Here is a 26,046-nt window from a genome sequence, read left to right as displayed (position 1 = left end):
CCTTTATTTATACTCCTAAATATGCATATGCATTACAAAAAGAACAAAATTGTCAAAGGAAAGCACTCCCATTTGTAAAAGTCAATAAAAAATTAAATATACCTTATATACAGCAGTCTTTTGCATTATAGTTCCCTATTGTATACTTACATTAACTAATTGCCTTGTACAAAATCAGTTCTAATATATTATATTATATTGAACTGTACAACTTGAACAGTAGGTAGGGAGTCTTTCAAGTTGGCTTTTTTACTTTTTATTTCCCCCTTATGTTCTTGAAAACTTCATAACAATGGGCTATTCTAGACAAATTCTTACTTTCTTCTGCCCCAACTCACCTAACTAAATATTTCCAAGGATTCTGGTACCTTTTACTGGTAAATAGTTGATAAGAAAAAGCTTCCCATGGGCTGTGGTTGCATGTAAGAGCTGGTTTTTGGGCACAGTACTGTTGCTAATATTGGATCACTTTTAAAAGTTACAGAGGTATTGCAAACTGCTTTTTATTTTTATTTTATTTTTTTATTTATCTTGAGAGAGGGTTCACATGTGTGCAAATGGGGGATGGGCAGAGAAAGAGGGAGAGAGAATCCCAATCAGGCTCTGCGCTGACAGCGCAGAATCCGACGTGGGGGTCTATTCCGTGAACCATCAGATTATGACCTGAGCCTAAATCAAGAGTCAGACGCTTAATCAACTGAGCCACACAGGCACCCCTGAGGTGTTCATTTATAAATGTTTTGAGTTTGATCTTTGCATTTCAACCTATCATGTTGTTACCTGCTATTTTTTAGGATGTGGTTTCATTGATTCCCAAACGGAGACTTTATCCTGTATTCACATAACTTAAGTGATGATGTTATCCTGTATTCACATAACTTAAGCGATGATAAGTTGAGTCCTATTATATTTTATCTAATGTCATGTTGAAAATAATACTGTTAGAGATAAAAGTATAATTTACTTTTCCCCCATAATTAAGGAATATAGCTATATGAATTTGACATTAATCTCATAGGGCAAAATCTTTAAAATAAAGATGGTGTAGCATGAGTGAGATTTTCACAAGTAGCCAAAATGTTGGAAAAACTTACTCTTGATAAAGTCTTTTTAATTAACACAAAATGGGTTAAGACGCTTTGGATATTACTTATGCTTATTAAGAGTAGTGACACGTTTTGAACAGGCAAAATGCTTTGTTAGTTATATTGGGAATTAAGGTTTTCCTGCATGTTGTTACTTGCTTACGAGCAAGAAAAACGTGATTAAGCAAAGCAGCCTTATTCTTGCCATGTTTAGATGTATGTAAGATATTATTTAGATAAGCTTATTTTTAAGAGGTAAATCTTTTATTATTCTGATAGGTATGTAGGTAAGCTTTTGGGTGAAAAAATAAACACATAAGTATTCTCTTTATTTAGCTCTCATAAGTCATAGAACCCTAGAACTGAAAGAACTCTAGAATTTACCTTAGCTTTTTGTTCCCTTTTAATAGAAAAGGAAAATTCATGGTCAGAGGAGTAAAAGTGCAGTTTGTTTAGGAATGTTTTCTTGATGATTTAAAGCAGTTATTATTAAAAACTAGTCTTTATGTTATTTTATAAATATTTACTAGAATGATTTCTTAGAAAACTTAATATAGGTGCTATATTCCTGGTACTAAACCTCAAATTTGTTGAACCATAATTTAACATATTTTCTGTTTTATAACACTGTCTTTTGCATTTGAAATTTCCTTTTTCTTAGGAAAAAAGGCTGTGTGTCTCTTGATATGTTTGCCACTACTGTGTGCTTACAGAAAACTAACTTCTACTTGAGTAAAGTTAGTGTTTAACATTAATTCCCCAGATACGTTATCCCTAGCTTAAGTAATTAAAATCCTTAGTTTGTGGTATGTTATTTCCTAGGTTACAGCACTAAATTAATAGTGCATTTTTTTTTTTATCATTTTCTTTCCATTGTTTAAGAGTTCTTGAAGCCAGCATAGCAGAAAATAAAGCCTGTTTAAAGAGGACGCCTACAGAAGTTTGGAGGGATTCTCGAAACCCTTACGATAGAAAAAGGCAGGACAAAGCTCCTGTTGGACTAAAGAATGTTGGCAATACTTGCTGGTTTAGTGCTGTTATTCAGGTAAGGATCTTCATGCAGATCTTACTTGGTGGGCATGATGGCAATGGAAAGTGGGTTGGGGTGTGTGTCTTTTAAATTGTGTACTTTAAACATAAATGTAAGCAAGGTTTTAATATGACTTTCTGTCCAATGAACTAGTTGTGGATTGTTAATACTCCTCTCTCTTCTCTTGTCCTCACCCCAGTATGAAGCTTTAATGGTAGAGTGGTACTTACCCCTTTCACTTATTTGGAAATAATCTCCTTTCTCCCTTCTGTTAGGAGTTATTGTCAGAGTAGAAAGAGTAAAAAATATTTTGTATGTATTACTCTGCAAATCTTGAGAAGGATATAACCGAGATATGAAAGCAGAACTGTTATTTTTTGTTGTTGTTAACCAAATTAAATTATTGTACATGATGGAAGATGTTATTCATAGAATTATACTCATTTTAATTACTTATATTCTTAATATAAGGTGACAATTTGAGGAGGGTATAGATTGACATAATTTTCTAAGCATATGATGTGTAAAGAATAAATATTGATAAATCAAGAGTAATGAATTTTTTTTTAACTTGAAAGGCCCTTAATGAAATGTTTCTTGAAACCCTTATTCTAAAATGAAAAATATTTGTATGCATAGTTATGTATCCTCTTCTCAATTTGGACTAATTTTCTTTTTCTTTCTTTCTTTCTTTCTTTTTCTTTCTTTCTTTCTTTCTTTCTTTCTTTCTTTCTTTCTTTCTTTCTTTCTTTCTTTCTTTTTAACTTTTCTTTTATGAGATACTATTGTCGTAATTCTTTACTATTCTCAGGTAGACATTGGTAATGTTATCCATCAGATTAGAAAACATGAAATTAAATGATCTCCTTAAAACAATCTATGGGGGCGCCTGGGTGGCTCAGTCAGTTAAGCGTCTGACTTCGGCTCAGGTCATGATCTCACAGTTGGTGAGTTCGAGCCCTGCATCAGGCTCTGTGCTCACAGCTTGGAGCCTGGAGCCTGCTTTGGATTCTTTGTCTCCCTCTCTCTCTGCTCCTCCCCTGCTTGCACTCTGTCTCTGTCTCTCTCTCTCAAAAATAAATAAACATTAAAAAATTAAAAAAATAAAATAAAATAAAAAAATAAAACAATCTATGAATAATAACATACTCAATTTTTATGACCCTTTAGGAAAATCTTTTGTTTTCCTAATACAGTTGAATTATAGCTTATTATTTAGTATTCCTGAGGAGTACGGTTTAAATCATTATGTATGACATTTTTTCTTATATTTAAAATATCTCTTCATTCTGTAGCTTCCCAAATCCGTAGGTACGATGGTATAAACTTTTGTGTGATATTAAAGCAACTAACTGGTTATTTAGTCCATTTTCTATAAAGTTGTTAATTGTCTTCTGTAATTTTAACCTTTTTTCTACTTCAGTGTTATAATTTCCAACTGTCACCCCCTTTTTTGTTTGGCACATAATATCGTACAATTTGATTCCCTTTGGTTTTCTAGATTTATGTCTCTAAATTCTGTAGTGTATACTAGTTTTAAGTAATATACTGTGTTATTTGTTTTTCAGGGTATTAAAATGTTAATGAATACCTGAATTAACATAAATCTGTAATAATACCTTTGTTCTTGTCTTTGATTATACATTAATTATTCATGTACCTGACAATAATATCTACAATTTTATTAGAATCTTTATGTCTTGCTTTACTTTACTTTGCACTGTTAGTAAGAGTTTTTACATTTTCTTGTTCAATATAAGTTTTATAATTTAGACCTTATTTTAAAAATATGAAGCACAGTTTGAAGGCTGTGATGTGAGTCTTCAATTATGCTTTGCTGCTTGTATTTGGACAAGTAGATGCTGTCTCTGCACTTTAATGGCCAGCTAATGAGGCTCATTGGTTAATGAGGCCTCTTTTAGAAAAACTGTTAGAAGAAAGTACTTGCAAATAATCAATATTTCTTAGTTAGAATAGGTGCTTTGTATTTCTCTACACCGTATTGTAAGAAAGTCCTGTTTGAAATGATGACTAAATTCATACTAATAGAAATGGGGATAACCACTTTTTGTTTTCATAGGATAAACTTCTTTCAGTATCTTGGTTCAAATTTTTTTTTAATTTTCTTTTATATTTATTTGAGAGAGAGAGAGGGAGAGAGAGAGAGAGAGAGAGAGAGAGAGAGAGAGCGCGCGTGAGCATGCAAGAGTGGGGAAAGGGCAGAGAGAGAGAGAGAGAGAGACACAAAATCCAAAGCAGGCTCTAGGCTCTGAGCTGTCAGTATAGAGTTTGACACAGAGCTCGAACTCATGAACCACCAGGTCATGACCTGAGTCAAAGTGGGACGCTTAACTGACTGAACTACTCAGGCACTCCCAGAATTTTATTTTATTTATTATTACTATTTTTTAATGTTTATTTATTTTTGAGACAGAGTTTAAGTGGGGGTAGGGGCAGAGAGAGAGAGAGAGACAGAGAGACAGAGAGAGAGACACAGAATCCAAAGCAGGCTCCAGACTCTGAGCCATCAGCACAGAGCCCGATGCGGGACTCGAACTCACTAACCACAAGATCATGACCTGAGCCGAAGTCAGACACTTAATTGACTGAGACATCCAGGTGCCCCCAGAATTTTATTTTATTTTATTATTATTATTTTTAATTTTTAACGTTTATTTTTGAGACAGAGACAGAGCATGAGTGGGGGAGGGGCAGAGAGGGAGACACAGAATCCAAAACAGGCTCCAGGCTCTGAGCTGTCAGCACGGAGCCCATTTGGGGCTCAAACCCACGAGTTGTGAGGTCATGACCTGAGCCAAAGTCAGACACTCAACCGACTGAGCCACCCAGGCACCCTGAGAATTTTATTTTAAAGTGAAGAAATTAAGCAGAGTGTTTTTGTGCAGGCATCTGTTCTTCAATCATTGTGGAAATTAAAATTTTGATTCTTCAAACATTAGATTTGAAGTTATATAGTAGTTCTTGTATATTACATTGATTGCACATGGAAGAATAGTATCCTTAAATATTTTATGTTATTAAGTTTATTCATTTTTGAGAGAGAGGGAGAGACAGAGAGAAAACGAATGAACGAATACAAGCAGGGGAGGGGCAGAGAGAGAGGGAGGCAGAGAATCTGAGGCAGGCTCTGAGCTGTCAGCACAAAGCCAGATGTGGGGCTTGAACTCAACGATCTGTGTGATCCTGACCTGAGCTGAAGTCGGATGCTAAACTGACGGAACCACCCAGGCACCCCTTAGTTCAAATTTGAAACTGTTGTCCATCTATTTCTACTCTAAGTGGTGTTTGCTAATCTTAGCTTTTGTTTTACTTTTCAAATTTTTGGTGTTTTTTGGTGGGGAAGAGAATGGACTACAAAAATTGCTTGTCCTATTTAAAATTTGAAATAATTTCACTAATTTTTAAATTTTTCCTTGGATTAGTGGCTGTGTAACTGGTAATGTAGCCTTACCACACTCCTAACATAGGCTAGTATAGGGTTCTTGGGATTATTGTTATTATTATATTATTTTTTGCAAAATCTAGACACATTGCAGAAATGACCTCTAGCCTTGAAAAGTTTGGGTTATAATGAAGTATTAAGATTATTGGCTTTTGGGTGTGTGGATACACATTACACTTCAGGTTTTGGGAAATTGTGGGTAGGAAGAAAAATTTGTCAAAAGACCACTTCAAGGTTTTTTTTTTTGTTTTTTGTTTTTGCTGTAATTTTATTTTATTTTATTTTATTTTTTTAACGTTTATTTATTTTTGAGACAGAGACAGAGCATGAACGGGGGAGGGTCAGAGAGAGAGGGAGACACAGAATCCGAAATAGGCTCCAGGCTCTGAGCCGTCAGCACAGAGCCTGATGCGGGGCCCGTACTCACGGACTGCGAGATCATGACCTGAGCCAAAGTCAGACGCTCAACTGACTGAGCCACCCAGGCGCCCCATGTTTTTGCTGTAATTTTAAAGTCTGTTCTATTTTTAAAAATTTTTTTAAATGTTTATTTTTTAGAGAGATAGAGTGTGAGTGGGAGAGGGGCAGAGAGAAAGGGAGACGCAGAATCCTAAGCAGGCTCCAGGCTCTGAGTAGTCAGCACAGAGCCCGATGTGGGGCTTGAACGCAAAAACTGCAAGGTCATGACTTGAGCTGAAGTTGGATGCTCAACTGATTGAGCCACCCAGGCGCCCAAGTCTATCCTATTTTTAAGTAGCTTTTCATTTTCATCTCTAGTAATTAAAATCTTTTATCTTTTTTCATTTTGTGACATTACTTTTTAATTCCATGGATATCATCTGAGGTGTAAAAATTTATCATCATAAATGGAATTTTTCACCTATGAAAGAAAGTCGGGCAGGAAATCTCTTGTTAGTGCTGGAAGTCTCTTATTTTTTTTTCCAAAGTGAATTGAAACTTGTTCAAACTATGACGTAAATGTACTGTAAAGTTTCACTTACAGGGTTTTCTCAGGGGTGGAATTTACTTAGTTGGCAGGACTAGTGTGAAACAACTGGGACTTCTTTTCCTTGTAAATATATCTGCCAATTATAGACATTTACTTGGATTATAAACCTCTAACTGCAGAATAGGTAGCGGGGATAGACAGACTACAGAGGGTACATCTTTGTTTTACTTGTTCTTTTAGATACTGGCACCAATATTTTGGGAGAAAAGGGAAACAATATCAGAAAGGGACTATAAGCAAGGAGAAGATGGTTCAGAGGATGGCTTAAATCTTTTGGATGCTAGCAATATTAGCCTGACCGTCCTAGATTGGGCATTAACTCGTTATCTAGTCGAGTATTTTTATCCTGGAAGTTATATGTAAAAGGACTAATTGGTGCTCTTTTTCTCCACTAGGGTATCAGTGAAATGAGGTACTCATTTAGAGGTATATATTCTCTCTTGCTAGTTTGGGGTATAATTCATGGATTCTCATGATGGCCCTTGGTGCCTTTCCCATTTGGATGCCTCTGAGATGCTCAGAAGTAAGATGCTCATACATCTGTTTGCCTTGTACAGCCCCAGTTCACTTCTACTGTAGATCCACCGGTGCTTATTAATAAGTCTTATAACTCTATTTCACACTCAAAAGGGTTGTTAGTTGGAAGATAAAGGATATGGTCACCTTCCTCATAAATCGTGTAATTCCACAAGTATCCTGAGGGCAGAGCACAGATTTTCTAGGTTATTGTTTTATACCAGTATATGGTATAGTGTCTAACACATTGGAGGAATCCTTTAGGTAATTATTGAATGGGTGACTGAAAGAACCAAAAAGGAGCATATATTATATATGGTGGAATTGAAAACTTAAGATGCTTCTCTCACCCAAATGATCGGGATCGAGAAGATGCTATAAGTTTTCAAAAAATGTTAGGACATCATTTAACATGTTTATTCACATTATTTTCTCTTAACTCTTTAATTTTCATCAAAGAACAGAAGTACCTGGTTCAAAGAGAAAATACAAAATTCCACAGCAATAAAAGGCTTATAGTGAAAAACTACAGTAATCTGCCCCAAACCTCCCTACCTTATAGTGATGAGTCTTAAAACTAACCACAACCAGTTCTAGATTTTTTTTCTTGTCATTTTTCTAAATGACATGCCTTCCTGCTGAGATAGATGAGGATTTAGCTGTCCATTTCATGTACCTAGAATTGCCTTTCTTTTCATTCTCAACATAGTTATATCATAAGTTTAAATAGTCAGTAGTCAGTGTTTACATTTTCTATGATTTTGTAAACATTATAATGGTTTACTAGGAGTATCCCTTTGTAATTTTTTGTTTTCCTGGAGTAGTCAGTTTCCCATTTTTTTCTTTCCATTTTTTATTTACTTATTCTTAAAATTTCCTCTAACATCCCTGTTATGGTTCTGTATGCACAAACATATTAACTCTCCCTCTTTCTTGCTTTCTTTGTTTCATTTTTTTTTTAATTAAAAAAATTTTTTTTAACATTTCTCCTTTTTTTTTTTTTTTTAGAGTAAGAGAGACAGAGTGTGAGTGGGGGAGGAGCAGAGAGAGAGGGAGACACAGTATCTGAAGCAGGCTCCAGGCTCTGAGCTATCAGCACAGAGCCCGATGCGGGGCTCAAACTCAGAAATCGCGAGATCATGACCTGAGCTGAAGTCGGCTGCTTCGACTGAGCCGCCTAGGCAGTTCGTTCCTTCCTTCCTTCCTTCCTTCCTTCCTTCCTTGCTTCCTTCCTTCCTTCCTTCCTTCCAAATTTGGTTCCCTTTACCACAGATTTCTCTGTCTCAGGTTCAAGCTGGATTCTGATTCTTTGTGTTTTAAGTATGATTGCTGGCTTTCTAAAAGGAAGCCTAGAGAAAGGTGATTGTGTGAAGGTTGATTGGGGATCACTTTGCAGGGTTTTTTACTTACTCCTCCTATTTGTAGCCCTGAGTCTCATTGCCTCACACACACACAGACACTATGATTTTTCTGAAACCAAGTCCATTCACTTCAGTTATATCCAAAGACAAAATTTCCTGTATCCCACAGAAGGAAGTGGTAGTTGTCTCAATCTTCTGTATCTGGGAAGGACATGGAGATTTAATTGCTCTGTATACAGACTTTCATCTTTTAATCATGCCATCTATTTCCAGTCCCTGCCTTACTCTGAACTTATGTGATACCATTTTTTTTTTCCTAATCCACCAAGGAGAAGTGATCTTACTTTTCCTCAGTATCTTCATTATAGACAGTTTATATCCCTTTGCTTTCTTGTCATCGCTCTTTGTTTTCCACAAGTTATTTGAAATCTCATCTCATAGCTTTCTGTTATTAACAAGAATTTAGCCAAATTCCATTTTAGCAAGTGACCTTCAAAATTTAGTTTTTAGCTTCGGACTCAGTGAAAGGATACTTGTTTTCAGGATGCATCAATCACAGGCACAGTTTAGGCAGCAGTGACATTTACCTTTTCCCACCTTTTTTTTGAAGAAATAGGTTGATCAATACTATTATGACTATGGTTGAGGATTTACAGTATTTGTGACTTAAAAACATTAATTTCTGTGATTTATTGTAATGATCACAAGTTCTACTTAGAGTTGTAGCTTATTAGGTTGTATTAGACCACTTACGTGGTCATATTTTTCTGGAACTCAACTCAACCAAACCAAAAGAACATCAACAAAAAAATCAACTATGTCACCTAACACTAAAGCAGTGAGGGATTTTGAGACTAAGCTCTGAAAGATCAGCATTTTTAGAGTAAGCTTCATATTTTGGGCAGATTTTATCCTTGAGACAGTTCCAGAAATGGCTGCTGAGTGGTTGGGAAGGTAAGCATAGTTTTGTACAAACTTGGAGCATTAGTAAACACGTTAGACTTCCAGTTAAATTCTAGAGGGCTAGAATGTTGGATTAGTGGGAACTGAAAATAAGCCAGGCTTCATAGTGTTTGAATTCCAGCTTCATCTCAGTATTGTTTGGATTAAGTTGATCTGGGACTGCAAATGACGCCAGTTTTAGTGCCTGCCAAAAGCAAATGTGTAAATTCTGTTAGAAGGTAATATTATCTAGAACTTTGAATTTTCTCCACTTTTTCCACATAAAAATAAATGTTTAGTATTCAAATCAGTTATAATCAGTTATAATCAAAAATTAAAATAACTGGCAATATGAAACCTGAAAATTGAATTGTTTGTTATAATAACTATTAGTATGATGAAGGAATTAAAAGCAAGATTGAGAATTTCAATAGAAAAGTAAAAAGTATAAAAAAAAGCAAAATAGAAATTTTAGAATTGCTGAATATAATAAAGTTAATCAGTGGATGACTTTAGCAGTATATTTGACACAACTGAAGAGAAAATTAGTTAACTGGACATTTGGTTTGAAGAACATTTTCAGACTGAAGCCATGAAGTACAGATAAGAGGATATAAGAGATATTTTGGACATGGTGAATTGTGTTGACATAACATTTATGGTTATAGAGGGAAAGTAAAAAGGGAATATAGCAAAAGTAATATTTGAAAAGATGCCTGAGAATATTCCAAATGTGATGAATGGGATCAAGCCACAGATACTGGAAACAATAGGAATCAAGTAGCATAAACATAAAGAATATTGTGCCAAGGCACATAAAATGGAAAAAAACTATGGACAAAGAGAAAATCCTAAAAGTAGCCAGGTGGAAAAGATGTATAGGCACACCTCAGAGACACATGGGTTTTGTTCCACACAATCGCAATAAAATGAATATCTTAATAAAGCAAGTCAAATCAATATTTTGGTTTCTTAGTGTGTATAAAAGTTATGTTTATACTGTACTGCAGCCTATTCAGTATACAGTATGATTACATTAAAAAAAACATGTATACCTTAATTAAAAATAATTTATTGCTAAAAAATACTATTATCTGAGCTTTCAATGAGTCATAATCGTTTTGGTGGTGGAGGGTCTCATTTCAATATTGATGGCTACCAACTGATGAGGGTGGTGGTTGCTGAAGGTTAGGGTGGTTGTGGCAGTTTCTTACACTAAGATGGCAGTGAAATTTTCCCAAACTGTTGAAAACCAAATCAATTGAATGAACACTTAGAAGCCACTGTAGTATTAGTAATTGGCCTGATTTCAATATTGTTGTGTCCTAAGAAATAGGGAAGCCTGAGGAGAGTCAGAGAGAAGGAGGAATGGCCAGTTGGGGCAGCAATCATAACACATACAACATAATTGATTAAGCTTCATCGTTTGTGGGCATGATTTGCAGAGCCTCCCAAAAGTTTACATTAGTAACACGCAAGATCACTGATTGTAGATCACCATAAAAGATATAATAATAGAAATTTTAAAAAATTGCAAGAATTACCAAAATGTGACACAGAAACACAAAATGAGTAAGTGCTTTTGGAAAAGTGGTGCCAATAGGCTTGCTTGACAAAGGGTTGCCATCAACCTTCAATTATAGAAAACATGAGCTCTACAAAATGCATTAAGATGAAGCGTTAAAAGAAGAGGTGCCTGTATCACCTCTATAAAGAAACAAGACGAAGATTGACAGCTGACTTCTGAACAGAAATACTGTTTTTAGAGTGCTATAAAAAATAACTGGCCATCTAAAATTCTATAACTGTCAAAAATCTTACAAAAATGAAGAAAAACAATTTCACACTAAGCAGAAGCTGAAGTAATTCATCACCAATAGACCCACACCAAAAGAAATATAATTGTTTAGAAAGGCATTCAGGGAGAAGAAAAATGTTCCCTAATGGGAGTTTAGAGTAAAGAAGTGGGATTGAGATTATCCTAATTTGTCATTATTCTCTTTCCTGTTTAAACTCCTCATAAAACAGTCTGTATTTTATCATTTTTCTATCCCATTTCTTCAGTACTCCTTGCTGCCTCTCTTCCATCATTCTACTGAAAAGGTGATTTCCCAGTTGCCAAATCCAAAAGTTAGTTTTCTTCCCTTACTTTACTGGATCTGGCAACATTTGAGAGTATAGGTCCCTGATTTATCATGGTTCAGTTTATGATTTTTTGACATACAGTGGTACAAAAGCAGTATATATTCAGTAGAAGTTGTACTCTAAATTTTGATCATTTCTTGGGCTAGCAGTGTGCCGTATAGTACTTTTTTGTGATGCTAGCTCCTAGTCAGACATATGATCATGAGGGTAAACAATGATATACGTACAACCATTCTGTACCCATACAACCTATTCTGTTTTTCACTTTCAGTACAGTATTTAATAAATTACCTTATATATTCACCACTTGTTATAAAATAGACTTTGTATTAGATGATTTTGCCCACCTGTACGCTAATGTAAATGTTCAGAACACTTTTGAGGTAGGCTAGGCTAAGCGAAGATGTTCGGTACATTTTGTGTATTAAATGCGTTTTCAGCTTAATGATACTTTAATCGTAGGGAGGGTTTATCCAGATGTAACCCCATCATAAATCAAGAAGTTCTGTATTGTAAATCTTGTCCATCTTGAAATTTGCCATTGATTCTTTGAAGTACTTCAGAATTTTCTGTGGTACTTTATTTTTCTATCTTTGTTGAGAAGCCCCTGATCTAGGTACTTTTTAAAGTTCCACAGTTACTCTGATACACTGCTATATTTGAAGGACATTTTCTCCTTTTTCTTTTTGCTTGCATACTCTTCACTTCCCATACTATTCTTATTTTGCCAGAGACTCAATATATTTTAGTCTCTGCTTCTTGTTCTCCTCGTGTCTGCATGTAGTGGGTACTCCATAAATATTTATTAAATGAATGAATAAATTAATTATCTCACATGTTCATTTTGTTTAATTGAGAAATACTTCGAGATTACAAGATAACCAAAATATTTTCCTACAGTTTCTGTTGCCAGCTTTATGATTTTATCTTTCTTTCTTTTTTAATTTTTTTTTAATGTTTATTATTTTTGAGAGAGAGAGAGACAAAGAGAGAGCAAGCAGGGAAGGGGAAGAGAGAGGGAGACACAGAATCTGAAGCAGGCTCCAGGCTCTGAGCTGTCAGCACAGAGCCCGATGCGAGGCTCGAACTCACAAACCACCAGATCATGACCTGAGCAGAAGTCGGCTGCCCAACCGACTGATCCACCCAGGCACCCTTGGTTTTATATTTCATATTTAGGTCTTTAAACCACATCTATATCTATATATCTATATATCTATATCCTAGTTTTTTCTTTATATATAGTGGGCCAGTTTTCCCAACCCCCAACTCCTAAACAAAATCTTGTTTTATGATTGATTTGTGGTGCTACCTTTATGTTCTATCAAGTTGGCTCACACAACTTTGCTAAGACCTCATGCATCCTTGCCTCCTATAGTGATTTTCAACAGAAAGGAATATATTTTACATTGTAAAACACTTGACACACACGTGTATATAAAATGCATACAATGAAAATTTTGCAAACAGTACTCTGGTGTGTTTACTGTGTATGACAGGTTCTGCTATTTTCAGTTGCATTTTATTTCATTTTTTTAAACAAATAATCATGATGATGACAATATGAGTTCTAGGAAGCTTTCCTGTGGACATCTTTCATATGCTCTCATCCTCTGTGAGATCAATAGAATTGTATCTTGGAGTCAGATTTCTATTCTAGTATCTTTCTCCTTTCTGGGCTGTGTGTCTTCTTGAGCATAGAGATAATATGTAATTTCTTTATGTCTCTATCACCTAGCAGCTGGCCCATAAATTTATTAGTGCTACATTTTTGTAATATTGATACCTCAAGATAACTCAGCGAATATAACATGTTTAAAAAGTTCTAGACTTAGCATTTGTGTACCTTTTGAGGAAACTGCTTATTAAGCACATAGAGAAAGAAAGATTTAATATATAGTGTAATTTTTTGTGTTGTCCACAATTAATTTTCTGCTTTTCAGTACAATAAATATTGTTAATGATAAAGAATAGTGTGTCAGTATGTAAGAAATTTGACATCTTCTCCAGGAGAAAATAGGTCTTGTGCTAGTGGCAACAATCCTGTGTATAAGTAGAATAGTTGTCAAAAATAAATCTCTAAGACCATATTTTTATAGTTCTGTTAATAGAACTTTCCCCTAGATTTTTTTAAATTGTTGTTCTTTTTCAGTCATTATTCAATCTTTTGGAATTTAGAAGATTAGTTCTGAATTACAAGCCTCCGTCAAATGCTCAAGATTTACCCCGAAACCAAAAGGTAAAACTATGAAAGATTTTTAAGCAGTGTGTGTGTGTGTGTGTGTGTGTGTGTGTGTGTGTGTGTGATCATATTCTTTTATCTGTGCTTGATTTTAGGGCAGTTTGTCTCATCAAATATGAAACTGTTAATTTTGAATGTCAGCCCATTAATCTCAGTTACTATAGTAACTTTCTATTCTTTATCAGTATATTATAAATCTGAATTTTTCTTCACATGTGTGTCAGTAATATGCTAGTTTATTGTGTCACTTTAGTAATTGCTTTTCACTTTCTCTTTTTAAAGTTCATTTATTTATTTTGGGGGGTGGGGAGAGGAGCAGAGAGAGAGAGAGAGAGAGAGAATCCCAAGCAGGGATTGACAGCTCTGAGAAAGCACAGAACCCAACATGGGGCTCGATTCCATGAACTGTGAGATCATGACTTGAGCTGAAATCAAGAGTTGTGTTGCTCAACTGACAGAGCCACCTGGGTGCCCCTGCTTTTTTCTCCTTTTTGAATTGTCAAATTTCAGAAACTTTATAGGTTTTAATTTATAATTCAAGGTTTTTCTTCAATTGCCTCCCGAAAAATTGTGTGAAAATAAAAATTTTTGTGTAGATGAGCCCTTTAAAAGATTAGTTTTACCTGAGTGTGGTTTTGATTTGTATTTCCCTGATAAGGAGCGACGCTGAACATCTTTTCATGTGCCTGTTGGCCATCTGGATGTCTTCTTTAGAGAAGTGTCTATTCATGTTTTCTGCCCATTTCTTCACTGGGTTGTTTTTCGGGTGTGGTTCTGGAAAGCAGTGTGGAGGTTCCTCAGAAAATTAAAAATAGACCTACCCTATGACCCAGCAATAGCACTGCTAGGAATTTATCCAAGGGATACAGGAGTACTGATGCATAGGGCCACTTGTACCCCAATGTTCATAGCAGCACTCTCAACAATAGCCAAATTATGGAAGAGCCTAAATGTCCATCAACTGATGAATGGATAAAGAAATTGTGGTTTATATACACAATGGAATATTACGTGGCAATGAGAAAAAATGAAATATGGCCTTTTGTAGCAATGTGGATGGAACTGGAGAGTGTGATGCTAAGTGAAATAAGCCATACAGAGAAAAACAGATACCATATGGTTTCACTCTTATGTGGATCCTGAGAAACTTAACAGAAACCCATGGGGGAGGGGAAGGAAAAAAAAAAAAAAAAGAGGTTAGAGTGGGAGAGAGCCAAAGCATAAGAGACTGTTAAAAACTGAGAACAAACTGAGGGTTGATGGGGGGTGGGAGGGAGGAGAGGGTGGGTGATGGGTATTGAGGAGGGCACCTTTTGGGATGAGCACTGGGTGTTGTATGGAAACCAATTTGTCAATAAATCTCATATAAAAAATAATAATAAAAAAAATAAAAGATTAGTTTTGCACTGGCTGTCTTTGCAGTGCCAATCTATAACTTCCTTTTTGTAAGTTTATATTGTTAGGCAATATAACATGACAGAACACACACATAATCAGGGCTAGATTGCCTGGGTATTCTGGCTGTGGATTTAGGGTTTGAACTGTCTGTTCAGTTTCCTTTCCTGAAAGGTGTAAATAATATTAGTAATTATTGTATACGGTTTTGAGAATTAAATGAGGTAAAACATACAAAGGGCTTAGAAGTACATAGTTCATAGTAAGTACCTCAGATGATGTTATTGTATTCATGTTTTTCAAAGTAGGACTGATGCAGAAATTTATATTTAATGTAAGAAATTAATTATGGAGGTGATACATGTGAGTATTTAGGGCTTTAAGGATCTTGTCATAAAAAAAATTGTAGCCCTAAAAGGGGACTGGTTGCACAAAGAAGTTAAAGTGTTAGGTTACTGTAAAGTATTGAACTTTGCGTGACTTCCTTTTAGTGTTAATGATATGTAATAGAATTATATTTTTCTTCTTTTTTTAATTTTTTTTAATGTTTACTTATATTTGAGAGAGAGAAGAGAGAGATAGAGTGTGATAGAGCTCAAATTCTTGGACCGCAAGATCATGACCTGAGCCAAAGTCGGACACTTAACCAACTGAGCCACCCAGGCTCCCCTGTTTTTCTTTTTTTTTAAATATTTATTTATTTATTTTGAGAGAGAGCACGCATACATGTGAGTGAGCAGGGGAAGGAGACAGAGGATCCCAAGCAGGCTCTGTGCTGTCAGTGCAGAGCCTGATGTGGGGCTTGAACTCATAAACCGTGAGATCATGACCTGAGCCTAGACCCAGAGTCAGACACTTAACCAGTTGAGCCACCCAGGCGTTCCTATTTTTCTTTTAGTGTGTAATTTGAAAACCACTTGTTCTGTAAACATGAAACATTTATAATGCAAACTAGTGGGAACACAATGATTTATAGCTAGCTTTTCAGGCCATAATCTTTGAGCAGTAGGGTATCAGGCTGGTAAGCAAGCCTAAACAAGCCATTTTCAAAAGGGAACCAAGATTACCTGACAACCCCACAGACTTGCAGAGAAATTAAGCAAAACCCCTTCACTCATTACAGTTGTTCCATGAAATTTTTTGGACCGTTGCTTCCATTATCACACCTTGTTAATAATCACAGTTCTCTCCTCCTCCTTTTTTTTTTTTTAATAATGCTTTCCTTTTTTTTTTTAAATGTTTATTTACTTATTTCGAAAGAGAGTGTGTGCATGTGGCCTACGAGCTGGGGAGGGGCAGAGGGAGAGAGGGAGAGAGAGAATCCCAAGTAGGCTCTGCATTGTCAGCACAGAGCCAAGCGTGGAGCTCCATCTCATGAATTGAGAGATCATGACTTGAGCCAAAATTAAAGAGTTGGGCGCTTAACTGACTGAGCCACCCGAGTGCCCCCACAGCTCTTTCTTCTCATGTCTCAGTTGAAGTTTATTTATAATTTACGTGACATTATTTGGAAATATTGCTTCCAATTAGGTATTTATATGTATCTTGACTTTTTCTCTTTTGTTTCTGGATTTTAGTGCTTTAAAGAGTTTTATTTTATTTTTCAAAATGTTGAATAAGACCAAGTTAGTTTTAGAGTCGTATTTAAAAACGATCATAACATCCATGCTTATGTACCAGAGCTAATTTTAAGATTGTTCAGCTGAGTACCCGTGAAATATATAAATCTTACCTTCACCTTTCTAGAGAAATTTGTTTTCTTGCAGTAATGATCAGTATGTCCAGGTGTCCCTTCAGGTTAAGGAATTGAAAGGATCTCTACTTCAATTGTGAAAAAAAACCCTTTATTTAGAAGAATCTGTGCAGTTTTTTAAAAGATTATTTCACAAATGAAGTTATTCTTTAAGTTTATTATTTTTATTTATTTTGGTAGAGAGATAGCAAGCAGGAGAGGGGCAGGAGACGGAGACAGAATCTCAAGCAGGCTCTGCACTGGCCCCACAGAGCCTGTTGTGGGGCTCAAACTCATGAACCCTTGAGATCATGACTTGAGCTGAAGTCAAGAGTTGGATGCTTAACTGACTGAGCCACCCCAGTGCCGCTGAAGTTATTCTTTAATGTGGCATGGTAACATCAATACATACTATAATGGACATCTCTGAAGCAGATATGTGGGACTAATAGGTAGTTATCAGCCACTGATTGGTGCTACATTCAGCTAAGGTGATGAAAAACACCAGGTGTACTGACTGAGCCACCCACACGCCCCAAGGTACTGTTTGTAATTTTAATGTCTAGGAGAATTGTGAGGTACTAGAAGTCTAAAGATGGATTCTCACCATAACATCTCACCCCTCCCCACTCCCATTCATAATGTCTTTTGGCTTAAACAGTCATAAACTGATGACAAAACATGTTCAAATGTTGAGAAAACAGAGATAAATAGTTCAGAATAGTGGTAATCTTCATACAAATAGCTAAAACCTTATTACTCATAAGGTATATTATTTAAAGTCTTGTTTAAGGGTGAATATTTCCAAATAAACAATATTTTCTCATTTTCCACTACTCAGAGATAAGATGCATATGAGCAGGGAATATGTTTAATTGAATTCCGTTTGGCAAACACCTGAAGGAATTTGAATTTTCAAATGACAGAGTCATTCTGGAATTTCTGTCTTTAGTTATGAATAAAGTAATAAGATTGGATTTACAGGTTTCAGTAAATTTTGAAGGATTCAAAGCATGCAAAGTATATTTTCTGACTGCGGTGGAATAAAGATGGAATTTGACAACAGAAAGATATTAGAAAATCTCTCTGATTATGGAAAATTAAGTAATATACCTTTAAATAACCCAAGGGACAAAGAGAAAATCAGAGGGGAAATTTCAGAATATTTTAAATTAAAACACAACATACCAAAATTAGAAGGATATAGCTAAGGCAGATGTTAGTGGAAAACACATGAACTAAACACATTAGAAATTAAGAATAGTTTCAAATTTATGACATTGGCTTGCACATCAAGAAATTAGAAAAAAGAAAGCACATTAATATTTGAAAGTAGAAGAAAAAATAATAAAGGCAAGAGCTAGATTATTGAAATAGAAATGAAATTGAAATAGTAGAGAAAATTAATGGAACCAAAAGCTGCTTCTTAAGATCAGTAAAGTGAATTTCTAGGTAGTCTGAGCAAAAAAAAAGAAGAAACAAATTACCAGTATAAACAATGAAAGAGAGGGACATCACTATAAATTCTCTAGAAAATAAAATAGAACAGTGGAATATTATAAATAGACAAATATGTTGAAAGCCACAAACTACTGAAGCTCACTGATGGAAAAATAGATAACCTGAGTATCCCTATATTACATAAAGAAATAGAAAATTTAGTTAACCTACTCACCAAAAAATTCAACAGTGAAGTAGCTTACTGGTGAATTATACCAAACATGTAAGGAAAGAATAATACCAGTTCTCTACATGTTTTTTCAGAAAATTGAGAATGAGGTAAAACTTCCCAGTTCATTCCATGCGCCCAGCATTACTGTGAAGCCAAATAGAAAAAGATATTTCTTTTATTTTTTTTTTAATTTTTAAATACTTTTTTAAGTTTATTTATTTTGAAAGAGAGAGCATGTGTGAGCAGGGCTGGGTCAGAGGAAGAGGGAGAGAGAGAGTCCCAAGCAGGCTGTGTGCTGTCAACACCGAGCCTGACACAGGGCTCCATCCTAGGAACTGCAAGATGGTGACCTGAGCTGAAATCCAGGTGCGCTGCTCAACCAACTGAGCCATCCAAGCACCCTTAGAAAAAGATATTTCAAGAAAAAGAAACTAATGACCAATATTCTTCATGAATATAAAAGCAAAATGTTGTAGCAGATATTTGGCAAATAACTCTTGAAACATCCATAAAGGATACTACCTCAGCAACTGGAGTTTATGTAGACTGCAAGGTTGGTTTAGTGTTCAAAAATCAGTCTAATTCACCATAGTAACAGACTAAAGAAGAAAACCATATAATCACCTTAGTAGATAAAGAATTTGACAAAAGCTGATGTACCTAAAATCTCTCAGAAACTAGAAACTGGAAGAAGCTTTTTTATCTTGATAAAAATCATTTATGAAAAGCCTACAACTAATATAATACTTAGGTGAAAGACTAAATGCTTTGCCCCAAAAATCAGGAGCAAGCAAGGATATCTGTCCTCACCACTTCTGTTAAACAGTAGACTGGAGTTCTTAACCGGTGCTATAAAGCAGGAAAAGGAAATAAACATGAAGATTAGAAGGGAAGAAATAAAGGTGTCTTTGTGTATATGCTTGGTTGCCTATGTAGAAAATTCTAAGTACTGTACAAAAATAAATAAAAGATGGTAGAACCAAGGAATGAGCTCAGCAAGGTTACCTGATATGAGGCAAACATGCAAAAATCAATTTTATTTCTGGGGGCACCTGGGTGGCTCAGTCAGTTAAGTGTTGGGCTGTTGACTTCAGCTCAGGTCATGATCTCACGGTTCATGAGTTCGAGTTCTGTGTCGGGCTCTGCACTGACAGCACAGAGCCTTCTGGGATTCTGTCACCCTCTCTCTCCTCCTCCCCCTCTTCTTCTTTCTCTCTCTCTCAAAAGAAACTTTAATTTTTTTTTAATGTTTATTTTTGAGAGAGAGAGAGAGAGAGAGACAGAGTGTGAGCAGGGGAGGGGCAGAATAGGAAGGAGACACAGAATCAGAAGCAAACTCCAGGCTTCCAGCTGTCAGCACAGAGCCTGATATAGGGCTCAAACTCATGAACCCTGAAATCATGACCTGAGCCGAAGTTGGACACTTAATCAACTGAGCCACCCAGGCGCCCCTCAAAATAAACTTAAAAAAAAATATCAGTTGTATTTGTAAATACAGTGGGAAATTTAAATTAAAAAATACATATATACAGTAGCATAAAATGTGGACTATTGGGGTAAAGTGGACAAAAGATACTTGTAGAAAACCACAAAATTTTGCTGAGAGAAATTAAAGAGATAGATATGTTTAAGGATGACAGGATTCAATATTGATTGTTATGATATCAGTTATCCCCAGTTTAATCTATAGATTCAGTGCAATCCCGATCATAATTCCAGCAGACTTTTTCATAGGAATTGACAAATTGATATTACATTTGTATAGAAAATCGGACTACTAGAATAGCCATAGTAGTTTTAAAAAGAAAGACAATGTTGGAAGAATCAACTCTTATGCATTATTTTTGGTGAAAAGATAGTCTAGTCATACAGATCAATGGAACAGAATAGAATCCAGAAATAGACCTACACATATAGAGTGAGTTGGTTTTAATGAGAATTGACAAAACAATTCAGTAGACAAAGGAAAATCTTTTAAACTAACGGTATCATAGACAAAAAGATAACCCTCAGCCCTTACAGAACATATCTTTTTCAAATATATGAAAAAAACTGATAATGGATTATAGACCTAAAAGAAAACAAACTATAAAAATTCTTGATGAAAACATTAGAGAAAATTTTAATGTCTTAGGTTAAGAAAAGATTTCTTAAGTGGGAGAAAACAAGGACACAAATCATAAAAAAATGATTAATTGGACTTCATCAAAATTAAAAACTTATTATCTGAAAAATTTATACAAAATGAAAAGTTAAGCCACAACTGGGAGCAAATTGCTCTCAGCCAATTTCTGTGGCTAGAAAATCTTTCTGAATTTCAGAAGGTGAAATTGTAAATGATGTTAAATGCAGCTACTACATTTGGCTAAATTATGAAAATATCACCACATGCAGAAACTATTCAAACTATTCTTAGTCTTTTTTTAAAAAAGACTTATTAAGGTGTAACTGATGTACAATATACTATAAAGCGCACACTTAGCAAAACACGTACCAGATAAAGGAATTGTATCTAGAATATATACAGAACTTACATAAGTCAATAATAAGATAAGCTATTACTGTTCTGGGAAAAATATTTGGACAGACACTTCACCAAAAAGGATCTACAGACAAATAACTACATTAAAAGGTGCTTGACATTATTTCATAGGAAAATGGAAATTAAAACTAGAGGTGCCATTTTGTATCCACTGGAAGAACTAGTTAAAAATATAACCCATATCCAAATGATGTAGAAAATGGATCTAGAACTCTTATTAAGCTGTCAGTGGGAATATAACATGTATAACGCTTCTGCAAAAGCAGTTTGGTTGTTTCTTGAAAAAATAAATCTACATACAACCTAAGCTCTCTCCAAGTTTTTACTCAAGAGAAATTAAAACATATGTCCACACAAAGACATGTACGGTAATAGCCACAACAGCTGGAATAGGTCACTAGATAAAGAAGTGTGGGATATTCAGACAATTAGAATACTACTGAGCGTTAAGACAGAATGGATCATTAACACACACAGTCTTGGGGATGAAACTCAAAATAATCACTTCTATTGTAAGAAACCAGACTAAAATGAGTACATAGAGTATGATCTGATTTGTGTAAATTTCTAGAAAATACAAAGTGACCATGGTTGCCCTGGGATGATCAGGGAAAGGGAGTAAAGTTTGAAGAAACTTGTGGGAGTGATGGATAGGTACATTGTCTTGCCTATGGTGATGCTTTCATGGATGTATACATGTCTGAAGCTCAGGAAAGTATGTGCTTTATAATGTACAGTATATTGTACATCAGTTATACTTTGATAAGTCTTTTTTTTAAAAGACTAAGAATAGTTTGGATAGTTTCTGCATGTGGTGATATTTTCATAATTTAGCCAAATGTAGTAGCTGCATTTAACATCATTTACAATTTTGCCTTTTGAAATGCAAAAAGATTTTCTAGCCATGGAAATTAGCTGAGAACAAAAATGTTTAAATAAATTATTTTACTTTTCCAATATACTTCTCAGCAGAAATACACTAAATTTTCAAAAGCCTATTTATTTCATCCTTGTTCTTAGCAAGGAATGTCTCAAAAAACTGTGCTAACTTAGATTTGGTCATAAAAGAAAGAAATTGAGCTCAGAAAATTAAGGGTATTTTGGAAATTATTTTGTGGATTAAAATTGTATTTATACTTTTAAAACCTGTCTATATAAGGCATTTGAGGGGGAGTAGGAAGTACAACAGAAAAATTATAGGTTAGTTTTCTTTCATTTAAAACTTTTACATTTACCCTTTATCATCGATGATGGATTTTATGATACTTACATAAAATACATGTTTTCTATAACTTAGCACTTTCATTCAGACAATGCACTTTGTGATTGCTGTAATGGTGTATTGTTTTTGGATCAAATGACAAGCATTTGGAGCCAAATGTTTTATTCCTTTACACTTGTTTCTTAGGACTCCTTTTTAAAATGCATTCTAGGAACAACTATTTCTCCATTGATTATATCATTCTGGACAGCACTATACATATACACACACATCCCTACAGTTTATAATGTTGAGAACACCAACTATATACATTTGGAAGATTTTTCTCATATTTCAGTCGAATAGATTACGTGTTGAAATTGTTATTGCAAGAGCTAACTATATAATAAGAACTGCTTGTTTGATTTGTTACCATATTTATTTAACTGAGATATGTGAATTCCATTCTTTAAAAACATTTCCTTCTTGTTTTAAAGTAAGTTGTTCGGGGCGCCTGGGTGGCTCAGTCGGTTGAGCGTCCGACTTCAGCTCAGGTCATGATCTCACCGTTCGTGAGTTCCAGCTCCGCGTCAGGCTTTGGGCTGATGGCTCAGAGCCTGGAGCCTGCTTCCGATTCTGTGTCTCCCTCTCTCTGCCCCTCCCCCATTCATGCTCTGTCTCTCTCTGTCTCAAAAATAAATAAACATTAAAAAAAATTTTTTAAAAATTAAGTTGTTCATCATTGATAATATTGGGTTTTTTGTTTTTTTCTGGAGGGTTTAAACCAAATGTAAAGAATTGAATACCTGCTTTGTGTAGTAGAAAGTTGTGGAAGAAATTTAGAAGTTCTTGTTTTTGAGAAGCTTACAGTCTATTGAGACACAAAAGTTAAGATTTCAAAGGAACACTAGAAGCATGATACATTAGTCTAATATTAGGAACTACTCTAATTACTTATTAGACTCGTATTGTCTGATTATTAGGATCATCACAGGACACTCCCAGTTGGTGATTCATTGCTGAGTGAAAGACATTCATTTTAGTAGATGTGGAGTTTGAAGGAATTATTGACTTGAAGGGGTCTGGGAAGGCTTCATGGAAGAGGAGGGATCTTTGTTTAAATGGGCTTATTGAGGAAAAGTACTTAAATAGTGCCTGGCACGAAGTTAGCACTCATTGAATATCGGCTGTTGTTATTGCTGTCCACAGCAGCTGGGCTTTGCTGAATGGAAAGAATTATAATAAATAGGCTTGAATGAGGAGGATATTCTTGGCTGGGTAATAACATGATTAGCTATAAAAATGTAGCATTTGTGCTAAAATTGTGAGCTAAGCGTAGGTCCTCTGCTGTTTTTGTGCTCTACTCTGTTGAATCTCCTAGATCACAACAGTCTTCTTTAATTACGATGTAAGGAGTGCTGGACTCCTCCCTAATCAATATTAGTTAAGTTTTTGCATTTTAAAATGAATATCTGTTTACCAATAAAGATTAATCTTCACTTAAGATTTTTCCTCCCAATAGGAGCATCGGAATTTGCCTTTTATGCGTGAGCTGAGGTATCTATTTGCACTTCTTGTTGGTACTAAAAGGAAATATGTAGATCCATCAAGAGCAGTTGAAATTCTTAAGGATGCTTTCAAATCAAATGACTCTCAGCAGGTAGTTTTTTTTTTTTTTTTGTACTTATATATTACTGATCGTATTTTATTTAATTTGATTGTTCCTTAGTTTTTTCAAAGATACATGACAATTGATGATGTTGTTATTCATCTTTATTAAAAATAAGTTAAAAATAAGTTGTAGTCATTTGAAACATTGCTTATTTGGAAGGTTTACTTTTACATTAAAAAAATAACGGTGATCTTGAAAAGTCTTAAATGAAGCTGTGATTTATATTATGATTGAAATTAAGAAGTGAAAACGGGTAAAATTAAGAGTGTTCACAAATGTGTATATATAAATCTTCATGAATGTGTGATAGTCCAATGCTAGTAGAGTATACATGCTTTTGATATGTCTGTTTTTGTTGACAGGGAGTAGTTTCTTTAATTACTCAGAAAAGGTTTCTGAACTACATTAACTTCGTTATTGCTGCTTCTGGTTTTCAATCTTTGCATAGTGCTATTTTGTGGTTTTCAAAATCTATTTCTTAAAGATATTTGGGAGTTTCGCATACAATTTGAGAAGTCAGAAATTAAAAAAGAAGAAAAATAAGAAAAGCAAAGAAAATAGCAGTGTAGTAGCAGCAGTGATGGAGGAGATGGCAGTGAAGCAGATGAAACGTTTCAGGAGAGATTCCTAAAGCCACCGCACTTGCAGCGGACTGGGCTGTATCTGTTATGTGGATATGTAGAAACAGTGTTTGGAGAAGGTTCTGAAAAGATATGTAATTCTGCCACTGTCTTCCCCATGTTTTTTTTTGTTTGTTTGTTTGTTTTTAAAGACACCTTTTATGGCAAAGATACATCAATGAAAAAGGTGCTCACATTAGGATTTGCTCTTATTTATTTTTGCTTGGTTTGGTTTTTAAAAAAATTTCTAACAAAGTTCCAGTGCTGTTTAGGTTTAATGTCTTACTCTTATCTGTTATAATAACACTTAACATAGTCAAATATTCTTAAAAACAATCTCAAACCCCATTTTAGAGTACTCCTGGTTCTACGTCTTTTTTTTTTTTTTTTTTTTTTTTTTTTTGGTAGCACTATTTCTTTAGTATGTGCATTATATTCTCTAATAGCTTTGGGCATAAAATTAAATTTGAAAAGTCACTTCTATTTCCTGACTTATTGTCTCTTATGGAATTGCTTTTTCTATGTCTTTTTCTTGGTTACTATGAATAGTAATCTTTGGGTATCTTTTCATATTTAAGAATGAGGCTGCACAAACTTATTGGGAGGCTTATATGTACACTGTAGACTTTTTAGTTTTGTTAGAGTGGACAGGGAGACAACTAGCTGTTGTTAGGCTGTTACAGACTCTTGACTGCCACGATGTGGATGCCATTGCTTTAGGCTGCAGTGTAGACTAACTAGTTTTCTCGTTGTTAGTTCTTTTTCTCTGGAGATCTTTTAGAGTAGTTGCACGTTATATTCAGGTTGATACAGGTTTGATTCTCTTCTCGCAGACGCTTGAATCTGAAACACACGTTAGTGACAGAGTGGAATAAATCCACGAGTGAAGTAAACATCATTACTTGTTTAGAACGTGAATTCATACTTATATTTGATAGTCTTCTTAAATATATCATGTTTTCGAATATGCAAGAGTCTTGTGGGATACCCTTTGGTATACAGTACTGTCAATTTTAATTATACCTATAATTGTCACAGTTTAAAATTAAAATGTTGTGGGAAAGACCTCATCTTTTTTCTCTTGATGAAAGCAGGCAGAATTCTTTTGTAAATGTTGATTTTAGATCAACTGCTTAAAAAGGGATTGATTTATCCTGAATAGTATTGTGATAAGTAGGAAACGTGTGTTTCTTGTTAGATTTAACCTTGCAAGATAAGTAAATTACAGAATTTTAAAGTTATGGAAAGTTGTGTTTAAGGTGTTCTATTAGTTTGTGGGGCAGCTGTAACCAATTACCATAAACCAGTGACTTCAAAGCAACTGAAAACTATTCTCTCACAGTTCCAGAGGCCAGAAGTCTAAAGTAGAGGTGGTGGCAGGGCTGTGGTCCCTCCCATGGCCCTAAGGGAGACTTCTTC

The 26,046-nt window shown here is 34.9% G+C and overlaps 1 protein-coding gene across 5 annotated transcripts in view; it reads left to right on the top strand.

Moving 5' to 3' along the window:
* USP25 (ubiquitin specific peptidase 25) overlaps window positions 1-26,046 on the top strand; it is a 151,514-nt gene that overhangs the window by 51,025 nt on the left and 74,443 nt on the right. For all 5 annotated transcript variants that reach the window (XM_023238853.2, XM_023238852.2, XM_023238855.2 and 2 more), the window contains 3 exons: window positions 1,968-2,130; window positions 13,704-13,790; window positions 23,858-23,995. In XM_023238853.2, coding sequence (XP_023094621.1) covers window positions 1,968-2,130; window positions 13,704-13,790; window positions 23,858-23,995 — 388 coding nt within the window. The remainder of the gene's footprint in view (window positions 1-1,967; window positions 2,131-13,703; window positions 13,791-23,857; window positions 23,996-26,046) is intronic.

Source organism: Felis catus, chromosome C2 (assembly GCF_018350175.1).
Source record: "Felis catus isolate Fca126 chromosome C2, F.catus_Fca126_mat1.0, whole genome shotgun sequence".
Lineage (NCBI taxonomy): Eukaryota > Metazoa > Chordata > Mammalia > Carnivora > Felidae > Felis > Felis catus.
This window is presented reverse-complemented; position numbering and strand designations above follow the sequence as displayed.